Source organism: Aquarana catesbeiana, linkage group LG05 (assembly GCF_042186555.1).
Source record: "Aquarana catesbeiana isolate 2022-GZ linkage group LG05, ASM4218655v1, whole genome shotgun sequence".
Taxonomy (NCBI): domain Eukaryota; kingdom Metazoa; phylum Chordata; class Amphibia; order Anura; family Ranidae; genus Aquarana; species Aquarana catesbeiana.
In genome coordinates this window covers 84,284,625-84,309,659 of record NC_133328.1, presented here as the reverse complement: position 1 = coordinate 84,309,659, position 25,035 = coordinate 84,284,625, and the positions used below count along the sequence as shown (strand labels likewise).

Sequence of the window (25,035 nt, the reverse complement as noted above, 5' to 3'; positions counted from 1 at the left end):
TTTACAACGACTTCTATACTGCACGAATTGCAGCACCCCATATATACACACACATAATATAAAAAAATATATATATATATATATATATATATATATATATATATATATATATATATATATATATATATATATATATATATATATATAGTCATGGCAAACCTTGGCACCCCGGATGTTTTTGAACTACATTTCCCATGATGCTCATGTACTCTGCAATGTAGTTCCAAGTTTTGCCATCATGACCCTAGGGAAGAAATGGTGGTCGTTGCAACTTTTTCGGTCACATGATATTTGCGCAGCAATTTTTCCAACGCAATTTTTTTTGGGGGGGGGGGGGGGGGGGGGGAGATATAGATATATATATATATAACACAGTGAAGTTTGCCCAATTTTTTTGTATAATGTGGCAGATGATGTTATGCCGAGTAATTAGATACCTCACATATCACGCTTTAAAATTGCGCAAACTCGTGGAATGGCGCCAAACTTCAGTATTTAAAAATCTCTATAGGCAACACTTAAATTTAAATTTTTTTTACAGGTTACGTGTTTAGTGTTACAGAGAAGGTGTTAGGCTAAAATTATTGCTCTTGCTCTGATGTTTGCGGTGATACCTCACATGTGTGTTTTGAAAGTCGTTTAAATATGCAAACGCGACCCAATTATGCATATGCATAGGGCATGGCAGGTCCTCTTATGGAGAGATGTGTCGGGTCTATAAGACCCCAACATCTATCCTCCAGGATGGATAGCCAGAGTTTAAAAAAAAAAAAAAAAAAAAAAAAAGATGATCTCAGGCTTTGGTTTACTTCCGTCGGCCCGGACGTGAAGTCACAGGGTCGCGCCCAGCCTCCAAGAGTCAGAGACTGCTGGGGACTATCTGGCCCTCGGTTTTCTCTATGGCCAACTTCCAGCACCGGTGGATTCCTTCTCCAGCTCACCGATCACACAGGTGAGCTGGTAGAAGCACCGGAGGGTGGCGGGGGACGTTCCCTCCCACGGCCTGTAAGAACGATCAAGCATCTAAACAGCCACTACGATTGTTCTTACGGTGCAGGAATTTGCCGGCTGAAAAAAATATCTGAATGATGCAAGCAGCTATCATTCAGATATCTCCACTGAAAGCCAAGAACGTGATATGACGTTCTGCGGTATGGAAGTGGTTAAAGCAGAACTATACTCACTTGTTCTCCAGCACTGCAATGCCCTGGGGCTACGTGCTAGCTGCTGACATTTTCAACACAGCAGCTCCTGAGATATCACTATGGAATGTGCAGGAGTTCACAAAACCCCCTATGCATGCTAGGATCCTCCGAACATTACATACCACTGTTCAGCTAGTAAATATTTCCTTCCGCTCTATATGCGCCAGAAAAAACTCCTTAGTGCTCAGGCTGGACATGTCGCTAATGCTAGTGGGAGAGGGTGCATTACTCATATGCCCTGTTTGAACAAGCCAGAGCAGCTGGTGGGGGTGCACTTCAAACATCCTGATAGTGCTACTATTTAGGCAGGACAAAGGGGAATTGAGCACCAAGGACATTTTTATACAGGCTGTACACAGTCATATGGGAGGGGAAAAAGGAGCACCTTTTGAACAGCGGCATGTAATGTGCTGAGGATACTGGAACATAGTTTTTTTTTTTTTTTTTTTAGAGTGCAAAAAAGATAAACACTTTAAATTGTTGGAGTGCAATGCACCAAATGCTCTACATTCAAAATTAACGATCCCGTGAAATGTAAAAGGTGAACTTTAATGCAGTGCTTACAAAACAGGAGCTCTGACATTAATAATCTACTTAGAGGCTTGTAGGTTAAAATCAGTGCAGTACCAGTCATCAGTGAGAAATGAAAATACCGTTAAAAAGTCTTCAGATGCTTTTTTCCACGCTCTAAAATAAACATCTGCAACATGACACACCAAGGACCTAGTATAAAGAAAAAAAAATAATATTATTATGATAATAATAATAATAATAATAATAACAACAATAACAAAAATTCATCAAAACACAGTCACTCGTGAAAAATAAAAATACAGAAAGACCGCATTTATGAACCGTTTCTATAGCCAAACCTTTTTTTTAAGCTTTTGCCACTTTAAGATAAATAATGATGTTTTAAACCCTCTGTAGTTTTTTTTGCTGTCTGTGACATGTTGGGAAGATCTCCTTTAACTTCCATTTTCAGAGAGACAATAAGAGAAAGGAAATCTTTTCAATGTAGTCACCTGGTCAGCCCAGATCAGCAACCCCGCTTGAAGATTGCCCCTCTTATTCCAGTGACAACTGTAAAAAAAACGGTGGATTTCCCATCACTTTCTATTTCAGACAATGGTTGCCAGGGCATAAAAGGGAAGGTGAATTTATGCAGTGGGAAAGCAAAAAAACAAACCATTGAAAAACTAGGAAAAAAAATTTATGGGTAGAGATACGCTTAAAGGGGGTGTAAACCTTCAATGTTTTGCACCTTAAAGCATTCTATGTATTAGGCTGGGTTCACACTGGTCCGACAAATGCTCCAACATTGGGAGCTCATGTCGCATGACGTGTGAAATTCAATGTTTCCCTATAGGAGCCATCCGAACTGGTCTGACACAAGTCGTTCCGACTTTAGAAATGCTCCCTGTACTACTTTGGTCCGATTTTGATCCTACTTCAGCCCATTGACTATCATTGAAGTCGGATCAAAGTTGGATCGCCGTCTTGCATGATCCGACTTCGGCATGCGACTTGTGCTCAGATGATCTTGAGGGGGAACTCCGTGCCAAATTTTAAATAAAAAAATGGCATGGTATCCCCCTCCAAGAGCATACCAGTCCCTTGGGTCTGGTATGGATTTTAAGGGGAACCCCCCTACGCCGAACAAACGGCGTGGCCCCCCCCCCCCCCCCCAATCCATAACAGACCCTTATCCGAGCACGCAGCCCGGCCGGTCAGGAAAGGGGGTGGGGACGAGCGAGCACCCCCCCCCCGACCTGAACCATACCAGGCCGCATGTGGTCAACATGGGGGGTGGGTGCTTTGGGGCAGCGGGGCCCCCCCCCCCAAAGCACCTTGTCCCCATGTTGATGAGGACAAAGGCCTCTTCCCGACAACCCTGGCCGTTGGTTGTCTGGGTCTGCGCGCGGGCGGCTTATCGGAATCCGGGAGCCCCCTTTAATAAGGGGGCCCCCCCCACCCTATGTGAATGAGTATGGGGTACATCGTACCTCTGCCCATTCACCTAGGAAAAAAAAAAGCGTCAAACACTGGACAGGTTTTTAAAGTAATTTATTAGGCAGCTCCGGGGGTCTTCTTCCTTCTTCTCCGCAGTCTCTGGCTTCTTCTGCCGGGCTCCTCCGCTATCTTCTGCCGGCTCTTTTGCTAGCGGTGGCCCGGTCTTCTCCGCCGTCTTCATTCCTCTTCTTCCGATGTTGACACAACGCTCTCTCCCACTGTAATGCCGTGTGTGTGGTCCGCAGCGACTTATATAGGGATGGGGCGTGGTCACTGGGTGATGTCACCCAGTGGTATTGGCGAGGATCCAAGTCATATCCCCGTTCATTGAAAGTCGGACGTATGTCGGCTTTAAGACGCGGGGCAAAGTCGGATCCAAAGTAGGACGGCTGTCGTCCTGTGCTGCAGCAGCCTCCCAGAGCACCCTCCCCTTTTTACTTACCTGAACCCGAGCTTTTCCAGCGATAGGGACAAGCCAGTGTCTCGGGTCCTCCATTGGCTCCTGCTGCAGTCAATCAAATCCATTGACGTGGGAGCCAGGGGGCGGGACAGAGTCCTGCTGTCTGTGTCAATGGACGCAGCAGCAGGACATGGGAGCACACCCGCACGTGTGCCCCCAGGGAAGTCGCTTCTCTGTGGGGGCACTCAATGCTGGGAGGAGCCAGGGATGCTGCGGATGGACTCCAGAAGGAGGAGGATCAGGGCCACTCTCTGCAAAACCCTTGCACAGAGGAAGCAAGTATGACATCATGTTTGTGTGTTTTTTTTTTTTTTTAACAAACACAAGACTTTACAACCCCTTTAAAGTGGTTGTTAACCTCAGATATGAAATATGAACAAAGCATAGCCCTCTATACTGTATACTTGTCCCAAGCCAGAGCACTAAGGGCTAGTCTATACTTGCTTCAAAATGTGGCAGTGGACATGCTTTTTCAGGCTAGGTTCACATCTATGCAGGTTGCGGTTTGAGAGTTTTGCGGGTTTTTTTTGGGCTAATAGGAAAGTAAGACAGTTCTTCTCATGGTGTGATTTTACGCTGGCACTCAAGTAGCATCAAAGTCGAACGAGAAAGTCAGTTTAGAGATCAGAAAGGTCAAGTTTAACCACTTTAGCACCATGCTATATCCAAAAGAAGGCTACAGGGCAGCACTATAGGTCTGGGAGGGCGTCCGTAGAAGTCACCCCAGAACCCTGTCCTGCACATCGGGCGCGCTGTGCGACCGCTGTGTCCTTTGGACACAGCTGATCTATGGTCAGGTAAAGGGCCTATCACAGGGCCCCTTTACCATGTGATCAGCTGTATCCAAGCACAACTGATCACATGTAAACAGACTTGCAAGTTATCGGCAGTTCTTTTCCCCATGTTTTGTGTCCGAGAGTGCCATTAACCGGCAAGCATGTCAGCACACCATTTACCAGTTATTTACCAGTTCACCATTATCACCAGTGCTGGTTAGCAGTGCCCTGACCATTAGCGCCGTCTCATCAGCATCCATCAGCGCAGCCTCATCAGCACCCATCAGTGAAAAAAAATAAAATTACTTACAGAAACTTTTAGCATACTTTTGACAATGTTAACCAACATAACAATAATATTACATACTTTGGTAAAATTTGAAGCTGGTTTTTAATTGTTTCATGAATTATTATAATGAAGTTGACGTCCCAGCTGAAGATGAAGCTAAGAAACCGCCGGCCCTAATCACAGAGGGAGGAAAGGAAATTCATTAAAAACAAGCTTAGAAGAATATATTTACACGTTTTACATGTTTTTTTTCATCATTTAAAATACCAAGTTTTGCTCAGCTACATGCAAGCTTTTTAATTGTCTAGTGGCAGACTAGCCCCGTTGTGTTTGCAAAACATAGGAAATCAGCGTGTGGTAAATGTGGTAGCTGTCAAAGTGTTCTTCTCATAATACATTGTAAAATTGGGCTGTTAAACCCTTCTTGTTTCATGTAAATTTATACTTTGGGTCTAACCCCACTCAGCCCCATATAAACATGCTCCCTGACCCTCAATTGTGGGCCTCCCAAGGGATAGTGGGACTTGAGCACAATATATTGAATGGCCGGTGGCAGAGCAGAGCTTTGCAGAACTTAAGGTGGAATTCCACTTGCCCTATAGGATGCCGTCTAGATATCTCCAGCTGAGACATGCAGTGCTCTCAAAGTTTCCCACTCCTATCACCCTGGACTCTGACCCCCTGGAATGTCTTTTGGTGCCCAGGGCGATGGGGAAACCCCTGTCATTAGTATACCTTTGATTTACAGTTGCACATGGTAAAACAGAGTAAACTATTCTCCAAATGGCAAGCTGATATGCCAGAATTGCCAGACGAAATGTTTAGGCCATTATATTACCAATCTAGTTACCCATGTGGAATTTCTACACAGAGCTTACTATACTACTGTTTGCTGGGCTTCTATATACCCCTTGTTTAGTTCCCTGTGTACTAGATATCAACTAGCCTAGTTAGTAGGGGTGCTGGATGGTGAAGAACATGGTTGGTACATAAAACGTTCTTTAACTTCTATTATGCCCGTAGAGAGATCCTGCTCAGGTGGAAGTCTGCCCTACCTCCCACTGTATCGACTTGACGTGCAACCGTTAATGTAGGGTTGCCTTTCTATAAGTTGACCTACAAAAGCTGTAACTGTCCGAGGAATATTTGACAAAATCTGGTCGGCCTGGATAGACTTATGGGGAACAAGCGTTTCTGTACCTGTTAGACATGCTAATGGTTATATGTTAATTTTGAGCCTTTTCTCTCCTTGTCCCTTAACGCTTCTTATCCATTCCTCCCCCTTCCCCTCCTGATTCTGCTTTCTCACTCCCTCCTCTTAATCAACCACCCAAACCACCCCCCCTTTTTTCTCCCTTGCAACCTGTTTTAATTATTTTACTGTACTTGTTATTCTCCCTTTCTGTAAACTGTAGCATTAACATTATCCTATCGCTTATTGGGGTTTTGATAGCAGCCGCACTTGTCTGTAATGGTTTTGTTTATTTTAATAAAATGCTTCTGAAAAACAAAAAACAAACACCCTTATACTTTTGGTCATTCTAGACAAAGTAACAGGTTCGTGTTACGGTCAAGGTGACACTCCCACTAAACTAATTTTTTTTAAATATTTTCTTTTGTGACATTTTCTTTAACCACGTCCCACCCGGCCTATAGCAGAATGACGGGCGGGCGGTGGTTGTTATCCTACTGGACGTCATATGATGTCCAGCAGGATAACATGCCGGCACGCAGCACGGCGATCAGTGGTGCTGTGTGGTCACTGTGACACACTGCATCTCCGATCGTAGTAAGTAGCCTCTGACAGAGGCTCCTTACCATGTGATCAGCTGTGACCAATCACAGTGTGAACCAGGAAGTGCCAGTAAACAGCTTTCCTCGGTTTCTCGTTGACGGGGAGAGGGGGGGGGTCTGTGCTGATAATCAGCACATTGATTATCAGCACGGCCCCATCAAATGTGCCACCATCAATGCCAATCAGTGCCCATCAGCTACCAGTCAGTGCCCCATCAGAAACACCTGTCAGTGCTGCCTATCAGTGCCCATCAATTCTACATATCATGGCCTCATCAATGTAGGAGAAAACAACATTTTATAAACAATAAAAACAATTTTATTTTTATTTTTTCAAAAATTTGTCTTTAGTTTGTTTAGCAAAAAATAAAAACCCCAGTGGTGATCAAATACCACTAAAAGAAAGCTCTATTTGTGGGAAGAAAATTATAAAAATGTAGTTTGGGTACAGTGTTGTATGACCGCGCAATTGTCATTCAAAGTGCGACAGCGCTGAAAGCTGAAAATTGTCCTGGGCAGGAGGAGGGGGGGGGAGTGCCCTGTATTGAAGTAGTTAAGGAGACATCAGGGGTCTTTTAGAGCCGATGTATCACCTGTCCTCCATTAAACGCTAACGGAGCTCATTAGCCTCACCAATCACATTCAAGCCACATTTCAGTCTGATTGGTGGCTAGAGAGGCTTCTTAGCACTGCTGTTTTTTTTTTTTTCACTCTTTTACACTTTTAACCCTCTGCATGTGAGAGATATTCGGATTCTTGCTGCAGTTTGTTTAGGAATACATTTCCTGCATTACAAATGCGGGGCGTCAGATTAACCACTTCAATACCAGGCACTTAGACACCTTCCCGCCCAGCCCATTTTTCACCTTTCAGCGCTGTTGCAATTTGAATGACAATTGCGCGATCATGCTACACTGTACCCAAACAAATTTTTTATCATTTTGTTCCCACAAATAGAGCTTTCTTATGGTGGTATTTGATCACCTCTGCGGTTTTTATTTTTTGCGCAACAAATAAAAAAAAGCCTGAAAATTTCGAAAAAAAAACAAGTTTTTCTTTGTTTCTGTAAAATTTTTTTGTAAATAAGTACGCTTTCTCCTTCAATAATGGGCACTGATATGGCTGCACTGATGGGCACTGATACGGCGGCACTGATGGGCACCGATGAGGTGGCACTAACGGGCACTGATGATGGGCACTGATAGGCGGCACTGGTATGCGGCACTGATGGGCACTCATAGGTGGCACTGATGGGCACACATAGGCGGCACTGATGGGCACTCATAGGTGGCATTGATTGGTACTTATGTGTGGCACTGATAGATGGGCACAGATGGGCACTGACAGGTGGCACAGATGGGCACTGACAGGTGGCACAGATGGGCACTGACAGGTGGCACAGATGGGCACTGACAGGTGGCACAGATGGGCACTGACAGGTGGCACAGATGGGCACTGACAGGTGGCACAGATAAAGCATTGCTGGACAGATCTGGGCATTGCTGGGCAGATCATTGACATAATAGTGCCAATCAGTGCCCATTTGTGGGCACTGATTGGGCACATGTGGATGGCCATGGGGTACATACCTGGCCATCCACGTTGCCCCTTCCTGGTGGTCCTAGTGGCATCCCTGGTAGTCCAGTGGGGTGATCTGAGGGGGGGGCTGCGCTGATGAACAATCAGCGCAGACCCCCCCTGCCAGGAGAGCCGCCGATCGGCTCGCCTCTACTTGCGTCTGTCAGACGCGAGTGAGGAAGAGCCGATCAACGGCTCTTCCTATTGACAGCGTGATCAGCCGTGATTGGACACGGCTGATCACGTGGTAAAGAGCCTCCGCCGGAGGCTTTTTACTAAGATCAGTGTAGCGGTGTGTCAGACTGACACACCGCTCCACCGATCGCCGCGATGCGCGCCCCTGGGGGCACGCTGCGGCATGTTATCCTGCTGAACGTCATATGACGTCCAGTCAGGATAACAGAATCACTTCCCGGACGTCAATCCGCTATAGGGCGGGCGGGAAGTGGTTAAACAAATATTTAATTTCCATTCCTGACTGGAGCTGGTTTTTAAGACATGTCTACCATGCTTAACAACTTGCCGACCAGCTCATGTCGATTTACAAGGGCAGAGTGGCTCTGCTGGGTGAAACCCTGTATGGGTACGTTGTACTCTTTACTCACTTGCCAGGGGGCACGCACCCGCTGCACGGCGGGGGACCCGATGCACGTGGCAGCGATCGCTGCCAACTACATACGAGCGCCAGCTTGGGGATTTATGTGTGTAAGCACACAAATCCCTGTTCTGTCAGGGGAGAGGAGACAGTGTTTGTTCCTACCTAGGAACAGCGATAATGTCTCCTCCTCCAGTCAGTCTTTCCACATTTTTGGAAACACTAACTAAGGAACACAGTTAACCCCTTCCCTGCCAGTGACATTTATACAGTAAATCAGTTCCTACTTTTAGCTCTGATCGCTGTATAAATGTCAATGGTCCCAAAAACATGTCAAATGTGTCCGATCTGTCCGTCGCAATACCAAAAAAATAAAATAAATAAAATAAATATATTTATAGTAAAAATGCTATAAAATTTTTCCCATAGTTTGGAGACGCTATAACTTTTGCGCAAACCAATAAATGCTTACTGCGATTTTTTTTTACCAAAAATGTGTAGAATATATATATATTGGCCTAAAATGATGACTTTTTTTTAAAACATTTTTGGGGATATTATAGCAAAAAGTAATAAAAAAATCGTTTTTTTTCCAAAATAGTTGCTCTTTTTTTGTTTATAGCGCAAAAAAATAATGGGGGGGGGGGGCGCGCAAATTTTGTTTGGGTACAGCACTGCATGACAGAGCAATTGTCAGTTAAAACAACGCAGTGCCAAATTGTAAAAAGGGCTCTGGTCAGGAAGGGGGTAAAATCTTCCAGGGCTGAAGCAGTTAAAACAGATGCACTTTTTAATAGTTACCTCTTCTTTTTTAATGTGGTTAATATTCAGAACGCACTGGAGTAACAAGTTCCTCACTTCAATACTTTCCTCTGAATTGTAATCAAAATTTAGGAGAGCTGCATGAAGTTGCCACAAGCGAGCAATGTCCGCAACCTATTACAAGAGAAACATTAGGATATTATAACGGTTTCTATATCTACAAATACAAAGGACTATGATAAAACAACTTAACCACTGTTTATACACCCCTCAATTGAACCACTTGCCATCCGGGCCAATTCTGACACTACATGTAAAAATCAACTTTTTTTGCAAGAAAATTACTTAGAACGCCCAAACCCTATATATTTATTTAGCAGAGGCCCAATAGAATAAAATGGTGGGTGTTGCAATTTTTTATGTCACATACTATTTGCACAGTGGTTATTCAAACCCAATTTTTTTTGGGGGGGGGGGGGACACACCACTAAAGTTAGCCCAATTTTTTTTATATGATGTGAAAGATGATGTTATGCCGAGTAAACAGATACCCAACATGTCATTTTAAAATTGCGTCTGCCTGTGGAATTGCGGCAAACTACAGTGCTTAAAATTCTCCATAGGCAACCATTTAAACTTGTAAAGATGTTGCACAGGAGGTCTGGTGCTAGAATTAGTGCTCTCGCTCTGATGTTTGTGGCAATACCTCACGTGTTGTGTGTGATCACTAGGGTGGATAAAAATCAAATATTAAAAAAAAAAAAGAAACGAGATTTTATCAAATTTATTTTAATAAAATGCCTTTGGTATCTAAAAGATAGTTTTCTATTTAAGAGAAATTATATATTCTATTCTATATATCATTTACTAAAATCATTTAGGTTCATTTTTTCCCTCATTAATGTACACACAGCACCCCATTTTGACAGAAAAACACAGAATTGTTGACATTTTTGCAGATTTATTAAAAAAGAGAAACTAAAATATCACATGGTCCCAAGTATTCAGACCCTTTGCTGTGACACTCATATATTTAACTCAGGTGCTGTCCATTTCTTCTGATCATCCTTGAGATGGTTCTACACCTTCATTTGAGTCCAGTCCAGCTGTGTTTGATTATACTGATTGGACTTGATTAGGAAAGCCACACACCCGTCTATATAAGACCTTACAGCTCACAGTGCATGTCAGAGCAAATGAGAATAATGAGGTCAAAGGAACTGCCTGAAGAGCTCAGAGACAGAATTGTGGCAAGGCACAGATCTGGCCAAGGTTACAAAAAAAATTTCTGCTGCACTTAAGGTTCCTAAGAGCACAGTGGCCTCCATAATCCTTAAATGGAAGACGTTTGGGACGACCAGAACCCTTCCTAGAGCTGGCCGTCCAGCCAAACTGAGCTATTGGGGGAGAAGAGTTTTGGTGAGAGAGGTAAAGAAGAACCCAAAGATCACTGTGACTGAGCTCCAGAGATGCAGTCGGCTAAGAAAAAAACACCAGAAGGACTCCAAGATGGTGAGAAATAAGATTCTCTGGTCTGACGAGACCAAGATAGAACTTTTTGGCCTTAATTCTAAGCGGTATGTGTGGAGAAAACCAGGCACTGCTCATCACCTGTCCAATACAGTCCCATCAGTGAAGCATGGTGGTGGCAGCAGCATCATGCTGTGGGGGTGTTTTTCAGCTGCCGGGACAGGACGACTGGTTGCAATCGAGGGAAGGATGAATGCGGCCAAGTACAGGGATATCCTGGATGAAAACCTTCTCCAGAGTGCTCAGGACCTCAGACTGGGCCGAAGGTTTACCTTCCAACAAGACAATGACCCTAAGCACACAGCTAAAATAACGAAGGAGTGGCTTCACAACAACTCCGTGACTGTTCTTGAATGGCCCAGCCACAGCCCTGACTTAAACCCAATTGAGCCTCTCTGGAGAGACCTAAAAATGGCTGTCCACCAACGTTTACCATCCAACCTGACAGACCTGGAGGATCTGCAAGGAGGAATGGCAGAGGATCCCCAAATCCAGGTGTGAAAAACTTGTTGCATCTTTCCCAAAAAGACTCATAGCTGTATTAGATCAAAAGGGTGCTTCTACGAAATACTGAGCAAAGGATCTGAATACTTAGGACCATGTGATATTTCAGTTTTTTTTTTTTTTTAATAAATCTGCAAAAATATCAACAATTCTGTGTTTTCCTGTCAATATGGGGTGCTGTGTGTACATTATTGAGGAAAAAAAAAATGAACTTAACTGATTTTAGCAAATGGCTGCAATATAACAAAGAGTGAAAAATTTAAGGTGGTCTGAATACTTTCCGTCGCCACTGTACGTACACACACACACACACACACACAGTATCTCACAAAAGTCCACGTGTCCTCTTTATGGAGAGATCTGGGGTTTATTAGACCCCCAAGTCTCTCCTCTGGCCTCCCATGCATGTAGAATCAGCCTGCACACATACATGGTTCAAATCTTGTCCGGTCCCTGCTGAACCAGCCAAGATTCGAACTGTCTACAACCAGCTTAAGAGTCTACGACCAACTTAAGAGTAGATCTAACCCCCAAGCTACATCACCCAAAGGCTGCTAAAAGAAAAAGGTTTAATTTCTTCACATTCTGAATAGATTGGAAGTCGTACGATTAAGAACGCACTTCAAAAATCAGACCACCGGGTTATTGGCATGCACATAGCTGTTATAAGCTTAAAACAGTGGAAGAGGGCAAAGTTTTTATTGTACATACCAAACATTTTGGTTCAAGGGACTTTGCCAAGAGCATAGAAAAAGCCGTTTTTCCAAACTCTTCTTTCTTTTCTAAGCCCTTCTCCCACCAGGCCTCACACAGTTGCCGGATGGCAAGACGGACATGGGATTCTGACCTTGGTAAAGCTTCCAGAATACCTGCAGTTGAATGTAAACGTTAGTTTAAAATTAAAAAGTTATGGTTGACAACTACTATTTGCCTAGCTGTCATAATGATTTTCTGGCTTTACTACCTGGTTACTGAGCTGCCTGCTTGTTTTGTTAAGTAGCAAAACCAGAGAATCAGGCAGGCAAAGTAAAACCATTTCAATGCACATTTTTCTATCACAACAGAAGACCTGTATTCCAGCAGACAAACAAAAAAACAGAACGCCATTTATTTAAAAAAAAAAAAAAAAAAAAAAACAACACACACACAGCAAACCTAGAGGACTACGATATATTAGAAAGAAAACTAACCCCCGAGAGCACAGGAGCAAGAGGTACTACAGTCCTTAAAAACAAAAACAAAAAAATAAACACACACACTATGAGCTACAGAGAAATTCTGCAATCACAGCAAGGACGGATGAAGAAAACAAAGGCTATAAGGCTTAACCTGGTTTATGTCGCTGTCCTGGAATACTGAAATGCCTGCTTCTGTCCCATATAGAAGTGCTTTCCCACCTAGGGGTAGTCTAGTGGCGAAAGAGAAGTATGGAATTTTTTTTTATCCCATATTCATACTTACCTAGGTGGATGCAGCATCGGACTGATGCTGCATCTGTCCCCCACCGTCTCTTCACTGAGAACCAAGCCACCGAACACCGATGACTCGGTTCGCTCACCTCCCCTAGCGGGGAGCTGCTGCCTGTCAGTCATGCTGGCTGTCTGTCGGTTTATACATTCCACCATCAGTGTTAGAACTCGCTGAAGGCCCCCTCCTAATGGCTGGGGATTTCAACACAGTCCTTGATACCTCCCTTGACAGACTGGGTGGCTCTACCTTGCCCCCTACTCCTTTAGGCTCATACTTAGATCAATTTAACCTTTTGGATGCCTGGAGATGGAAACATGCTTCTATACAAGAGTACTCATGCTATTCTGATACTTATGGTACACTGTCCCGCATTGATATGTTTGCTTTCTCATGACATGCTTAGTATGGTAAATGACATCCAATATCTCCCCAGTATCCGACCAATCTCCTTTGTTGGTGAATCTTGTTCTGGGCACGTTTGATTCATTCCGGATATGGAGACCGAGTCCTCTGTGGCTAGCAGACTCGGCTGTCACAGATCAAGGACTTGCTGATATGAGATCCTAACTTTGTCATTAACTGCTTCAGCCCCGGAAGATTTTACTCCCTTCCTGACCAGAGCACTTTTTGCGATTCTGCGTCGCTTTAACTGGCAATTGCGCAGTCCTGCGCAAATAGAGCTTTCTTTTGGTGGTATTTGATCCCCTCTGCGGTTTTTATTTTTTGCGCTATAAACAAAAAAAGAGCGACAATTTTGAAAAAAAAAAAAAAAAAAAAAAAAACGCATTATTATTTTTTACTTTTTGCTATAATAAAATATCCCCCAAAAATATAAAAAAAAAAAAAAAAAAAAAACACAATTTTTTTCCTCAGGTTTAGTCCGATATGTATTCTTCTACTTTTTTTTTTTTTTTTACCAAAAATATCGCAATAAGCGTATATTGATTGGTTTGCGCAAAAGTTATAGCGTCTAAAAAATAGGGGATAGTTTTATGGCATTTTTATTATAATTTTTTTTTTTTTAACTAGTAATGGCGACGATCTGCGATTTTTAATCGGGACTGTGACATTATAGCGGACACGTCAATTTTGACAACATTGGCATTTATACAGTGATCAATGCTATAAAAATGCATTGATTACTGTAAAAATGTGACTGGCAGGGAAGGGGTTAACACTAGGGGGCGATCAGGGGGTTAATTATGTTCCCTAGTGTGTGTTCTAACTGAAGGGGAGAGTGGAATGTGGGGGGAGTGGAAAGAGATAGATCGCTGTTCATACTCTGTATGAACAGACAATCTGTCACTTTTGCCCTCAGAGAACCGGAAACTGTTTACACCGGCGGGCACTCGCATCGGTTCCGTGGCCGAGCAGGGGGCGCTCGTGCACACACCTAGTGGACAAAAAGGGAACCAATGTAACATGACGGCGATTCGCGCAGCTGAGCCATATTGCCGCAGTATAACTGTGGCGACTGGTCGGCAAGCGGTTAATGGACATTCCTGTGGTTTGGGATGCCTTTAAGGCTACCATGCGTGGCTCCTTTGCAACAGCTATTAGACAGGCCCATAAGGCGTCTCAGGCTAAATTAGGGAATTCAGAGCGGGAGCTCAATGATGCAGAGACTAGCTATTCTGCCTCCCCTACTGCTGATACTTATGCTATCTGGTAACACAAAGCTAAGCGTTGGATTTAGTGCTCCTAGAGCATAACCAGAAAAAGCCATTATATCAAAACCAACGGATCTTCGAATTTGGGGACAAGAATAGTAGCCTTCTGGCGCATCTCTCTAGACCCGATTTCCAATCCTGTGCTATTCCCAGAATTAAAAACTCCAGCGGTGTTATAGTGGAACACAATAAGGACATAGTGGAAGCTTTTGTTACATTTATACTACTCTATATTCTACTAGGGCCCATTATACTATTGTGGAATTTGATGATTATCCATTTGATATTTCTCTTTCAAGGTTTTAAACGTGCCTTTAACGGCTGAAGAAATAGGAAAAGCTATACAGTCCTTCGCCCATAACAAAACGCCAGGTTTGGATGGGTTCCCTATTAATTGGAATACGCACTACAAAAAAAAAAAAAAAAAGTTCTGATTCCCGCACTTACTTCGTGTTTTTAATTATGCACTGGGGAGGTGGGGGGTGGGGGGGCAGCTACCACCTTCTAAGTCAGAAGCACCGACTGTGCTTATTCCCGAAACCCCATAAAGACCACCTCTATTGTGAATCATATCGTCTTATTTCTTTGACCGGTTCCCAATCGGCTCAGGTAAACTGCCGTACAATGGCACCGCTGCGCAAAACCCCGTACAGCAGTGGTGTCCAAACTATGGCCCTCCAGTTGTTAAGGAACTACAACTCCCATCATGCCTAGTCATGTCTGTGAATGTCAGAGTTTTACAATGCCTCATGGGAAGTGTAGTTCCGCAACAGCTGGAGGGCCGTAGTTTGGACACCCCTGCCGTACAGGGTCTCCTTTAAGAGTCGCCAGAGGGCATGCGCGCGCCTGCTGCATGGTAGGGGACCCGATGCGCATGGCACAATTGCGTGCACGAGAATTTGTGTGTAAACACCTGTTAGGGGAGAGGAGACATATTGTTGTTCCGAAGGTTCCCACCGCGCTCCGGTGCCCTCCACCGCTTAGCGAAGCCTTCAGCAGCAGCGGAGGCGATCAGATGTTTCTCCTTCCTTGGTATGGAGACGAGTGAGGGGAAGATGTTATCTCCATAACATTGCAGGGCGGAATGGAAAGACTAGGGCACTCTACATCTAGAGGAAAAAAAGACTTCATCTCCAAATACAGAAAGGTTTCTTCACAGTAAGAGCTGTGAAAATGTGGAATAGACTCCCTCCAGAGGTGGTTCTGGAAAGCTCAGTCGATTGCTTTAAAAAAGCCCTGGATTCTTTACTAAAATGTACACAATGTAACCGGGTACTAACATTTATAGGTAAAGTTGATACAAGGAAAAATAAAAAAATAAAACAAAATAAAAAGGCAGATTGCCTCTCGGGGGGTTAAGGAAGGATATTTTACCCCTGCTGTAGTAAATTGGATCATGCTTTGCTGGGTTTTTTTGCCTCCTCTGGATCAACTGTGGGTGTAGGTTTGTGTCTATGGGATTGTATTTTTTTTTTTTTTTGGGTTGAACTTGATCAACCTGACTATGAATTATGTTTTATGTACTATTTATACTTTTTGTTAATTTGTGGTTGTAATTGCAATATCATATCATTATACAAATGTGGTAATATAGAAAAAAAACGGGGACAACACATCTTATTAGGTACAAAAAAAAAAAGCAAAACTCATTTGGAAACTGCTAAAAGAGCATTCCAATGAAAAAAACAAAACAAACACACACCCACCCACCCCAACTGCTTAGACATGTACATGTCAGAATGCTCTCTATTTCAACAACAAAAAAATTGAAAACAAATTAAAATAAAAAAAAAGTACTTCACCATTGAGAAGGCCAGCACATTCCAGGAGAGCTTGATAAGTCATGTCCTCTTCCACCACAGACACAGAGAGTGTTGCCACAATGGTCACACCACGTATTACATCCATAGTGTTTTTCTAAGAGAAAAGAACAAAGTGCTGTTTGGAATGTAGTCTACACTCAGGTCTAACAATGTAAATTGTCACCAGAATGTTAATGCAGCAACCAGGGGGTGCCCACATATATTCCGGGACAAACCCCCCCCCCCCCACAACAATAAAATGGCGGCCCGCTTATTTCTCTATTGATAGGTCTGCAACATGAAATAATTGGAAACAAAAAAAAAAAAAAAAAACCCCACACACACACACTACAACTCCAATGTGTTAGCTTATGCACAGAAAGAGATGTATTATGATAGTAGCAGTTTATTTTGAAAGTATAGCAAAAAGTATTTTATATCTATTGGCCAAAAAAAAAAAAAACAGGGGGGGGGGGGGATTTATAAATTCTGTGATTGAATAACAAAATATGCCGCATACCACTTCAGGAGCTCCTTCCACTTCCATGTCATCGTCACTGCCATCATCTATTTTGTGCCATGACTCTACTGGATTCGCCACCAAAGTATCCAGCAGCAAAGTCTTCAGCTTCTGCCATAATTCCTCCTTTTGCTTCCTCGGCAGCTCTTGCAATACCTCTTCTAGATCAAAAGGATCTGTCGCATCTTTCTACAAATGTAATAAGTCCCCAGAATCAGTTCTACAAATATGTAAACCAGCAATGGGACAAGCCTTAACAATTAATGTGCACAAGGTGGAGGCAACAACATCAGAAAGTCCTTTTAGGTAACTTATTTATCTCATTGCCACAGAGGCAATGTTATGTCCATTATGGATGGAAGACCTACTTCTAGACCAGTGGTCATTAACCAATGTCTTGTAAAATCTCCCAATACCTTCCATGCCCCAACAAGGTGGTTGCCAACCCCCATTCTAAACCTTCCCTACTTAGTTTGGGCTATAGACAATTTATATCGGAATTATAAGAAGCTATAGGGCTCGGTTGAATAATTAAAAACAGAATAGAAAAAAGTAGCACACAATTGTGATAAAGCCCTAACTGGGTGAAACGTGTTAGTAGTGCAGTCCTTGAGGGGGGACTGCCATACCTGTGGACAATATCTACAAGAAACGTAGAAACTCGTGATCTATCCAGTGTGTGGTAACCTTTTCTTTAAAAAGCACACAAGTGCAGTTGTATCCCACAGCAATTGAACAAAATTCTTATTTAAGGTTTCCCCCAAAATAAAAAAACACTGAAATCTGATTGACTCCTATTTATTACTTCAGTTCTTTGCATACTTTCAGTTCCCATGTATATTATAATTTTAAGTCCTTGGAGCAGATATTTTTGTACAGTGACAAACTTTTCAAACTGGGTATCACAGGGGCAAGAAGAGCAATTATAGGGGCAGAACCGAGCCTGCAAACAGTAAATATTTTCAAGAAGAGAGCAGTGTGCAGCTCCAGCAATAAAAAGGAACCCAGGAAGAGAATTGAAAGTGCATACCCTGAGCTGACCAATCCCCACCAGCTGGCTCCCTCCCTTCCAGATGCTATTCTGTACTAGTAGGGAAGATGGGACCCGGAAGGCATCACTAGTACAAACGACCCCTATATCCCTATCTCCACTGTAAGAGCCAGGGGGACTGTAGGACAGCGCACTCCTGCTGAGCTACAGGCACACACAGCTCAAGGAACACTTTTAGCACTACTGAAAGAATTGAGAGGGACGTCATCTTGGTCTAGGCCAATGAAAATAGCTGGAGATCGGTACCTGAAAGCAGACTGCCCAAGAAGGTCAGCACCAGGCAGAGAGCTTAGGGACACCACAGCACTGAAAAGGCAAGTACAGTACCACTTTAAGTGAAGTAGATTGTGTTAAGAGCCCCTTTCACACTGCTATGCTGCGGTTTCGGCACAGCATTGATGCAGCGCAGTCTACCTGCGGTTTTCATGCGGGTTACCTGTGCTTTATTACAGACTAGATTGGGCGTTTTTAGAAAAAAAAAAAAAAAAATCTTAATAGGAGCCTATGGGAAAGCGTAGGTAACCTGCACAAAAACCAAGGCAAACTGGGCTACACCCACACTGCAGTTCATTTTGGCCACAGTGTGAAAACGGCCTTAAGCAACTCTCATCATTTTTAATTAAAGTGGAATGACCTTAATAACCCCCCCCCCCTTTAAATCTTATACTGATCCAGCTAGGCTTAATATAAGTATCCAAACCCCGATAGCCAAAGGGCTGCTCGGGATGTTGAAAATCACTGTAGTAGTCCATGCTACTATGTGATATCTGTGATTTTTTTGGGTGTTTCTCCAGCAGTTTTCCCTCTGCACAGTAACCATAGAGGGTCAATTGCTCAATGCCAGCGCCATTCAGATAGCGCCTCTCTGATTGGAAAAAGGTGGAGACTATGGCATCATCCACTCCTCTTCATAAAAGGTCTTGTATTCATTGAGGGAAAAAAAAAAAGTACAAAGCGGTCTCTGAACAGCGGAGGTCACTAAAGCGAGTTTCAGCAGCCCTCCAGAAAAAAAAAAAAAAAAAAAAAGGATAAATTACATTGAGCCAAACTGGACCAATGCAAGTTAGCAGAAAATAATCATTCCTGGCATTTCGCTTTAAAATGTGAAAGCCATTTGCTGAAACATCTTCAGCAACTGGCAAACATCTAGGAGTGTTGGATGCCCTGCCCCCCGCTGCGATCTGTGGTTTCCTTCCACCGGCCCTCGTATCCAACAGGGGAATAGAGATTAGTGGATGAAACAGAGGACGCCAGCATCCAACTATCCAAATTAAAATTAGTGACAGAATGATTTTACAGGATAAACAAGCCATGCCTAGAAGTATTAGCGCTTTAAAGTTTGAGACCATGCAGCTAATGTAAATGGCTGGGAGCGGCTTCAGAAAGAAGAGACGGCTAAAGAATCTACACTGAATGTGCAGTTATCCTTTAAATTAGGCCCGCTGATGCTGTTCTCTCCTTTTTTTTTTTTAACCAGATACAATGTTAACATAAATATCTTCCAACATATTCACTAATATAGTTGAATATGAAATACAAGCAAAATAATAATAATAAAAAAAAAAAAAAATATCACAATATGTGCTAGCTTGTCTGCTGGGATTTTTGGGTTTTGTACACCTTCCTTCTTGATTTTAAAGCTTTGACACTTTTCAAACCCCCAAATAAAGGGAAAGGTTAAAGAGAAAGTAAACTATGGTTGAATTATTTTTTTTTCTTCCCTGCATAGTTAAAGTGTTGGTGAACCCATATTTATAAAACTATGCCAGACCCTCTATTGCATGTAAGTAGTTTTAAAAAACGAGTGTTCTAAATACCGATTCTGGGCTGTCTTCAGGTCGGTCACATGACTCGCAGCCGCTTTCCAGCTCCGATGGATGTCTTCTGCGGGAGGAGCCATGATCTCCCTCTGACATCAGCCGTGGAGATCACGTAGAAGGTCTGTCTTGTATGTAAACCACTTACATAGTGTGCTATGCCAGCCTCTAAATGAGGGGCTGGCAGTGACAATTTTAAGTTTAACTTTTTTTTTTTTTTTTTTTTTAAGAATAGCGATGGGGGGGTGGGGCGGAGAAAGACACACAGAGGGACATGACAGGCAGGAAGGAGGGGGTGAGGGCAGAGGGGACAGCAGCGTATGACGAAAGGACGCAATCAGACCACGGTGGTCAGGGCAGAGCAGCCCCGATTTTCGTGGTCTGTACAGAGAGGGCATACAGGAAGGTTTTTTTTTTTTTAGTTTAGAGGGGGGCAGATTACACAGCACAGCTTTAAGGGACCAGAATCTGTATTTATTTTTTTGGGGTTAACAAACACTTTAAGGCATAATGTGCTAGTGTGCATCGCATACTAGCACATTATGTGACACTTACCTGCAAACGAAGCCCGCGTTGTCTCAGCTGGAGGCGGCATCCATCTTTGCACGTCTTCCTTCCGGGGCCGCGGACTCTGGCTGTGTGACTGGCCGGAGCCATGTGACGTCACTCCCGCACATGAATGCGGGAGCCGCCGGTCACGGCACACGCTTCTGAAGAAGTGGCACAGGTGGCTTTTCCTTCAGAGCGCATGTGCCGATGACCTCATCAGCGCAGTAAACAGTAAATTAAACGTGCGCCGTTTAGGTGATATTTACAATACCTATAGGTAAGCCTTATTATAGCTACAAATTATACAGGAAGGTTTACTTCCACTTTATCCACTTCAGCCCCGGAAGATTTTACCCCCTTAATGACCAGAGCATTTTTTGCACTGTGTTGCTTTAAATGACAATTGTGCGGTCGTGAGACGTTGTACCCAAACAAAATTGACATCCTTTTTTCCCCACAAATAGAGTTTTTTTGGTGGTATGTGATCACCTCTGCGGTTTTCATTTTTTGCTTGATAAAAAAAAGAAAAAAAAAAAAATGTATATTTTTTTGACTTTTTGCTATAATAAATATCCCCCAAAATTATATAAATAGCAATGAGCCTATATTGATTGGTTTGTGCAAAAGTTATAGTGTCTACAAAATAGGGGATAGATAAATGGCAGCATTATTATAAAAAAAAAAAATATATATACCGTATTTATCGGCGTATAACACGCACTTTTTTCCCCTTAAAATCAGGGGAAAGTCGCAGGTGCGTGTTATACGCCGATCCCGAGCTGTCCAAATTTCAAAATCGCGGACCGCGATTTGAAAATGGCGCCGCCGGAGCCGAAGTACACAGAGCCGGTCCTCGGCTCTTTCCGGCGGCTCTCGTTTACTTTCGGCTCCACTCGTAGTCCCGAGCGGAGCTATCCGAACCTACTCGGATAGCTCAGCTCGGGACTACGAGTGGAGCCGAAAGTAAACGAGAGCCGCCGGAAAGAGCCGAGGACCGGCTCTGTGTACTTCGGCGCCGGCGGCGCCATTTTCAAATCGCGGACCGCGATTTTGAAGCCCTGGAAGCAGGGACAGGGGATCCCAGGCTGCACTGGGGCAGGCTGCACTGGGGAAGGCTGCACTGGGGAAGGCTGCACTGGGGAAGGCTGCACTGGGGAAGGCTGCACTGGGGAAGGCTGCACTGGGGAAGGCTGCACTGGGGAAGGCTGCACTGATAAGGCTGCAATGATGGGCATTTAAATGTAAGTTTTTTCCCTTCAACTTCCCTCCTAAAAGTTTTTTTTCCTTAAAATTCCCTCCTAAATTGGGGTGCGTGTTATACGCCGGTGCGTGTTATACGCCGATAAATACGGTATATTTTTTTTCCTATTGGTAATGGCAGTGATCTGCGATTTTTATCGGGACTGCGACATTGCGGCGGACAGATCGGACACTAATGACACCATTTTGGGACCATTGACATTTATACAGCGATCAGAGCTAAAAAAAAAAAAAAAAAAAAAAAAAAGCCACCGATTGCTGTATAAATGTCACTGGTTAAATACTAGGGGGCGATCAAGGGGTTAAGTGTGTTGCCTCAGCATGTTTTAACTGGGGGGGGGGGGGGGGGGGTGGACTACCACTGACCTGACAGGGAATAGAAGATCGCTGTCATGTCACTAGGCAGAACAGGAAAATGTACTGTTTACCTAGAACATGCTGCATTTTTCCTGCACTGGAACGCTGTAAAAACGCATCAAACACACACTGGAACACACACAATCCTAATTTAACCGCTTGCCGACCAGCTGCCGTTACGTCGTAGCTATACATTGGCTCGCAGGATCGGGATAGCAGGCACACGCCCGCTGCACTGCGGGGGTGCCGAAGCTCGTGGCAGACTGGAAAAAAAAAAGTTTTGAAAATCAGAACATTTTAAGACAAACCGGTTCCCTAATGCTAAGGGGGTCCCTTTATTCCCACGGGCATCTATAAAGACTAAAACAAAAATAAATAAATATGTGAATTATTTTTAGTTTCGGTTCACACTTCTGTGATGCAACTTTGTTGTGATTTGCAGTGGGATTATGCAGTGCAACTTTGTATATTCTAAGGGGCCAATTTGCATTGTAAATCGCACCAAGTAGTGCAGGAATCTTTTCCAAAAATCGCACCGTTCTGAGCCACATTGATTAAAACGAGCACCACTGAAAACAATTACATTTCCCTTGTCATGCGATTCTGTGTGACTCAAGCTGCACTACTGTGAACCAGGGATTAATGTTACAATAAGACCATAAATTAAAAGGGTATGTATTGTAATAATGATGATGAATTTACATATTTAAAAATCATGTCAACTGATGTGCTGATTTTTCTTCGTTGATGCCTTCTAAAAATTTATTGTGCCTGACTCAGTTTATTCTAGATGACACATATAATTTACTGTAATGGCACTCATTGTATGCTGCATTTTATATTGTACTGTTAAATCTCTAAATAACAACTTACTACTTGTTAAAATAAAATTTTAAAAAATAAATAATAATCATGCCAGTGGATTCATGGTGTCATGAGAGAAGTATGTGGACTGCCAATTGTGATGACATTCTAGCTGCTTGGCCAACATAATGGTTGGGTGGTTGCAAGGCTTTCTGAGTCAAATACCCAGAAAGAGAATAAACCAATGCTGTCAGAACTCCCAAAGACTTGCAAATCAGTCTTAGAATGGAAGGCGGGTAAAAACTATTTTTCCACAGGTTCCCAATAATAACCCACACAAGTCTCTCAAGACATTCTCTTTAATGGGTAAATCTGTCATGAAGTAAAATGACAAATCTGGATAGCCACAGATGAAAGCGTACCACAGAAAACCAAACACTGATTCATGCTAGCAAAGTATTAAGCCACATTGCAGTTCTGTAGATCTTCACAGAAAGCAATTGTGCAGTTACAAAGAGGAGACACTGAGAAGTAGATGAATCTGAAGGACAATCCTCACTTCAGGCTAAGAAGCAAATCAAGCATTATACTGCAGCTTAAAAACTACAGGAATACGTGCAGAGCGCCAACACAGAGTATACAAATAATGGACTTACATGAAGCTGAATGAAATGTAAGAAATCTTGTAATGTATCCTTCCCTGTGGCAAGTAAAAATGCTTCGCGTTTAGACATTGCGACTACTGAAGAGGAAAAAAAAGAACCAATAAACACATTAATACATGTCTGTATAAAAAAAAATAAATAAAAATAAAAAACACACCTACATGTGCAAACATAAGTATATTTATTATTATTTTTTTTTGTCATGTAAAGAGTGGCACAAATTGTTGGCACTGTATAATAATATTATTATTATTATCATAAAGCACACACTATGGTGCACGTTTCTGGCAAGTGTGAAAAATGGTGTAAATATAGAATGCTTTCAGAAATAGAAGCGTTAAAAAAAAAAAAAAAAAAGGGATTTGTAACTGCTGACTTTTTTTTTTTTTTTTTTTTACAGACTGGACAATCGCTTTAATGACATTGGCTGTACGTTTGGGGTCATTGTTCTGCAGCAGAATAAAATTTGGGGCCCAATCACACGTCTCCCTCATGGTATGGCATGATACAGAAGTAAGTATCTGCCTCCACTTCTCAGCATTGAGGACACCATTGATCCTGACCAAATCTTCAACTTCATTTGCAGAAATGCAACCCCAAACTTGAAAAAGAACCTCCACCATGCTTCACTGCTGCCTGCAGACACTCATTGCACCGCTCTCCAGACCTTCGCGAACAAACTGCCTCCTACTACAGCCAAATATTTCACATTTTGACTCATCAGTCTTAGAGCACCTGCTGCCATTTTTTTGCACCCCAATTCCTGTGTTTTCATACATAGTAACTGAGCATTGTTTCCACGTAAGAGGTCTGGGTTTTTGGTCACAATTCTGGCATGAAGACCACTTCTGGCCAGACTCTTCTGGACATTAGATGGGTGTACATGGGTCCCACTGATGTTGAAGGGAAGTAAGCATGATGTGTCTCATCTGCAGCATTAAGTTTCTTTGGCTGACCACTGCACCTACGGTCCTCAGCGTTGCCTATTTCTTTGCGTTTGTTAAAAAAAAAAAACTTCAACAGCATATCTCGAAACCCCAGCCTGCATTAAAAGGATACTAAAGTCTCGATTTTTTCCCCGTTAAAAATAAACATGTTATACTTACCTGCTCTGTGAAATGGTTTTTGCACAGAGCAGCCCAGATCCTCCTCTTCCCGAGTCCCTTGCCAGTGCTCCTGGCCCCTTCCTTCTGTCAAGTGCCCCCACAGCAAGCAGCTTGCTATAGGGGCACACAAGCTGAGCCCCAGCTCCCGGTGTCCATTCAGACACAGAACCGTGGCCTGGCCCCGCCCCCCCCCCCCCCCCTGATTGGCAAACTGACTTTGGCGGCAGCGGAAGCCAATGGCGCCACTGCTGCGTCTCAGCCGATCAGAAGGGAGAGTCCGGGATGGCTGTAGCACTCGTGCACATCGCTGGAGGAAGACTGGGCCCAAGTATTAGGGGGGCTACTGCACACAGGTTTTTGTTATCTTAATGCATAGAAGGCATCAAGACAAAAAACCTTCTGACTTTACAACCACTTCAACTCCAGAAGGTTTTATCCCCTTCATTTTTTGCGATTTG

General features: G+C 43.2%; 1 protein-coding gene across 1 annotated transcript in view; it reads right to left on the bottom strand.

The window, feature by feature from the left end:
• NCAPG2 (non-SMC condensin II complex subunit G2) overlaps window positions 1-23,548 on the bottom strand; it is a gene marked incomplete in the record, with an annotated part of 89,488 nt that extends 65,940 nt beyond the window's left edge. The window contains 7 exon segments of the mRNA XM_073629932.1: window positions 1,859-1,928; window positions 4,822-4,916; window positions 9,512-9,646; window positions 12,218-12,375; window positions 16,449-16,563; window positions 16,969-17,157; window positions 23,463-23,548. Of these exon segments, the coding sequence (XP_073486033.1) occupies window positions 1,859-1,928; window positions 4,822-4,916; window positions 9,512-9,646; window positions 12,218-12,375; window positions 16,449-16,563; window positions 16,969-17,157; window positions 23,463-23,540 (840 nt within the window).
• Between the last annotated feature and the right edge of the window lie 1,487 nt (window positions 23,549-25,035).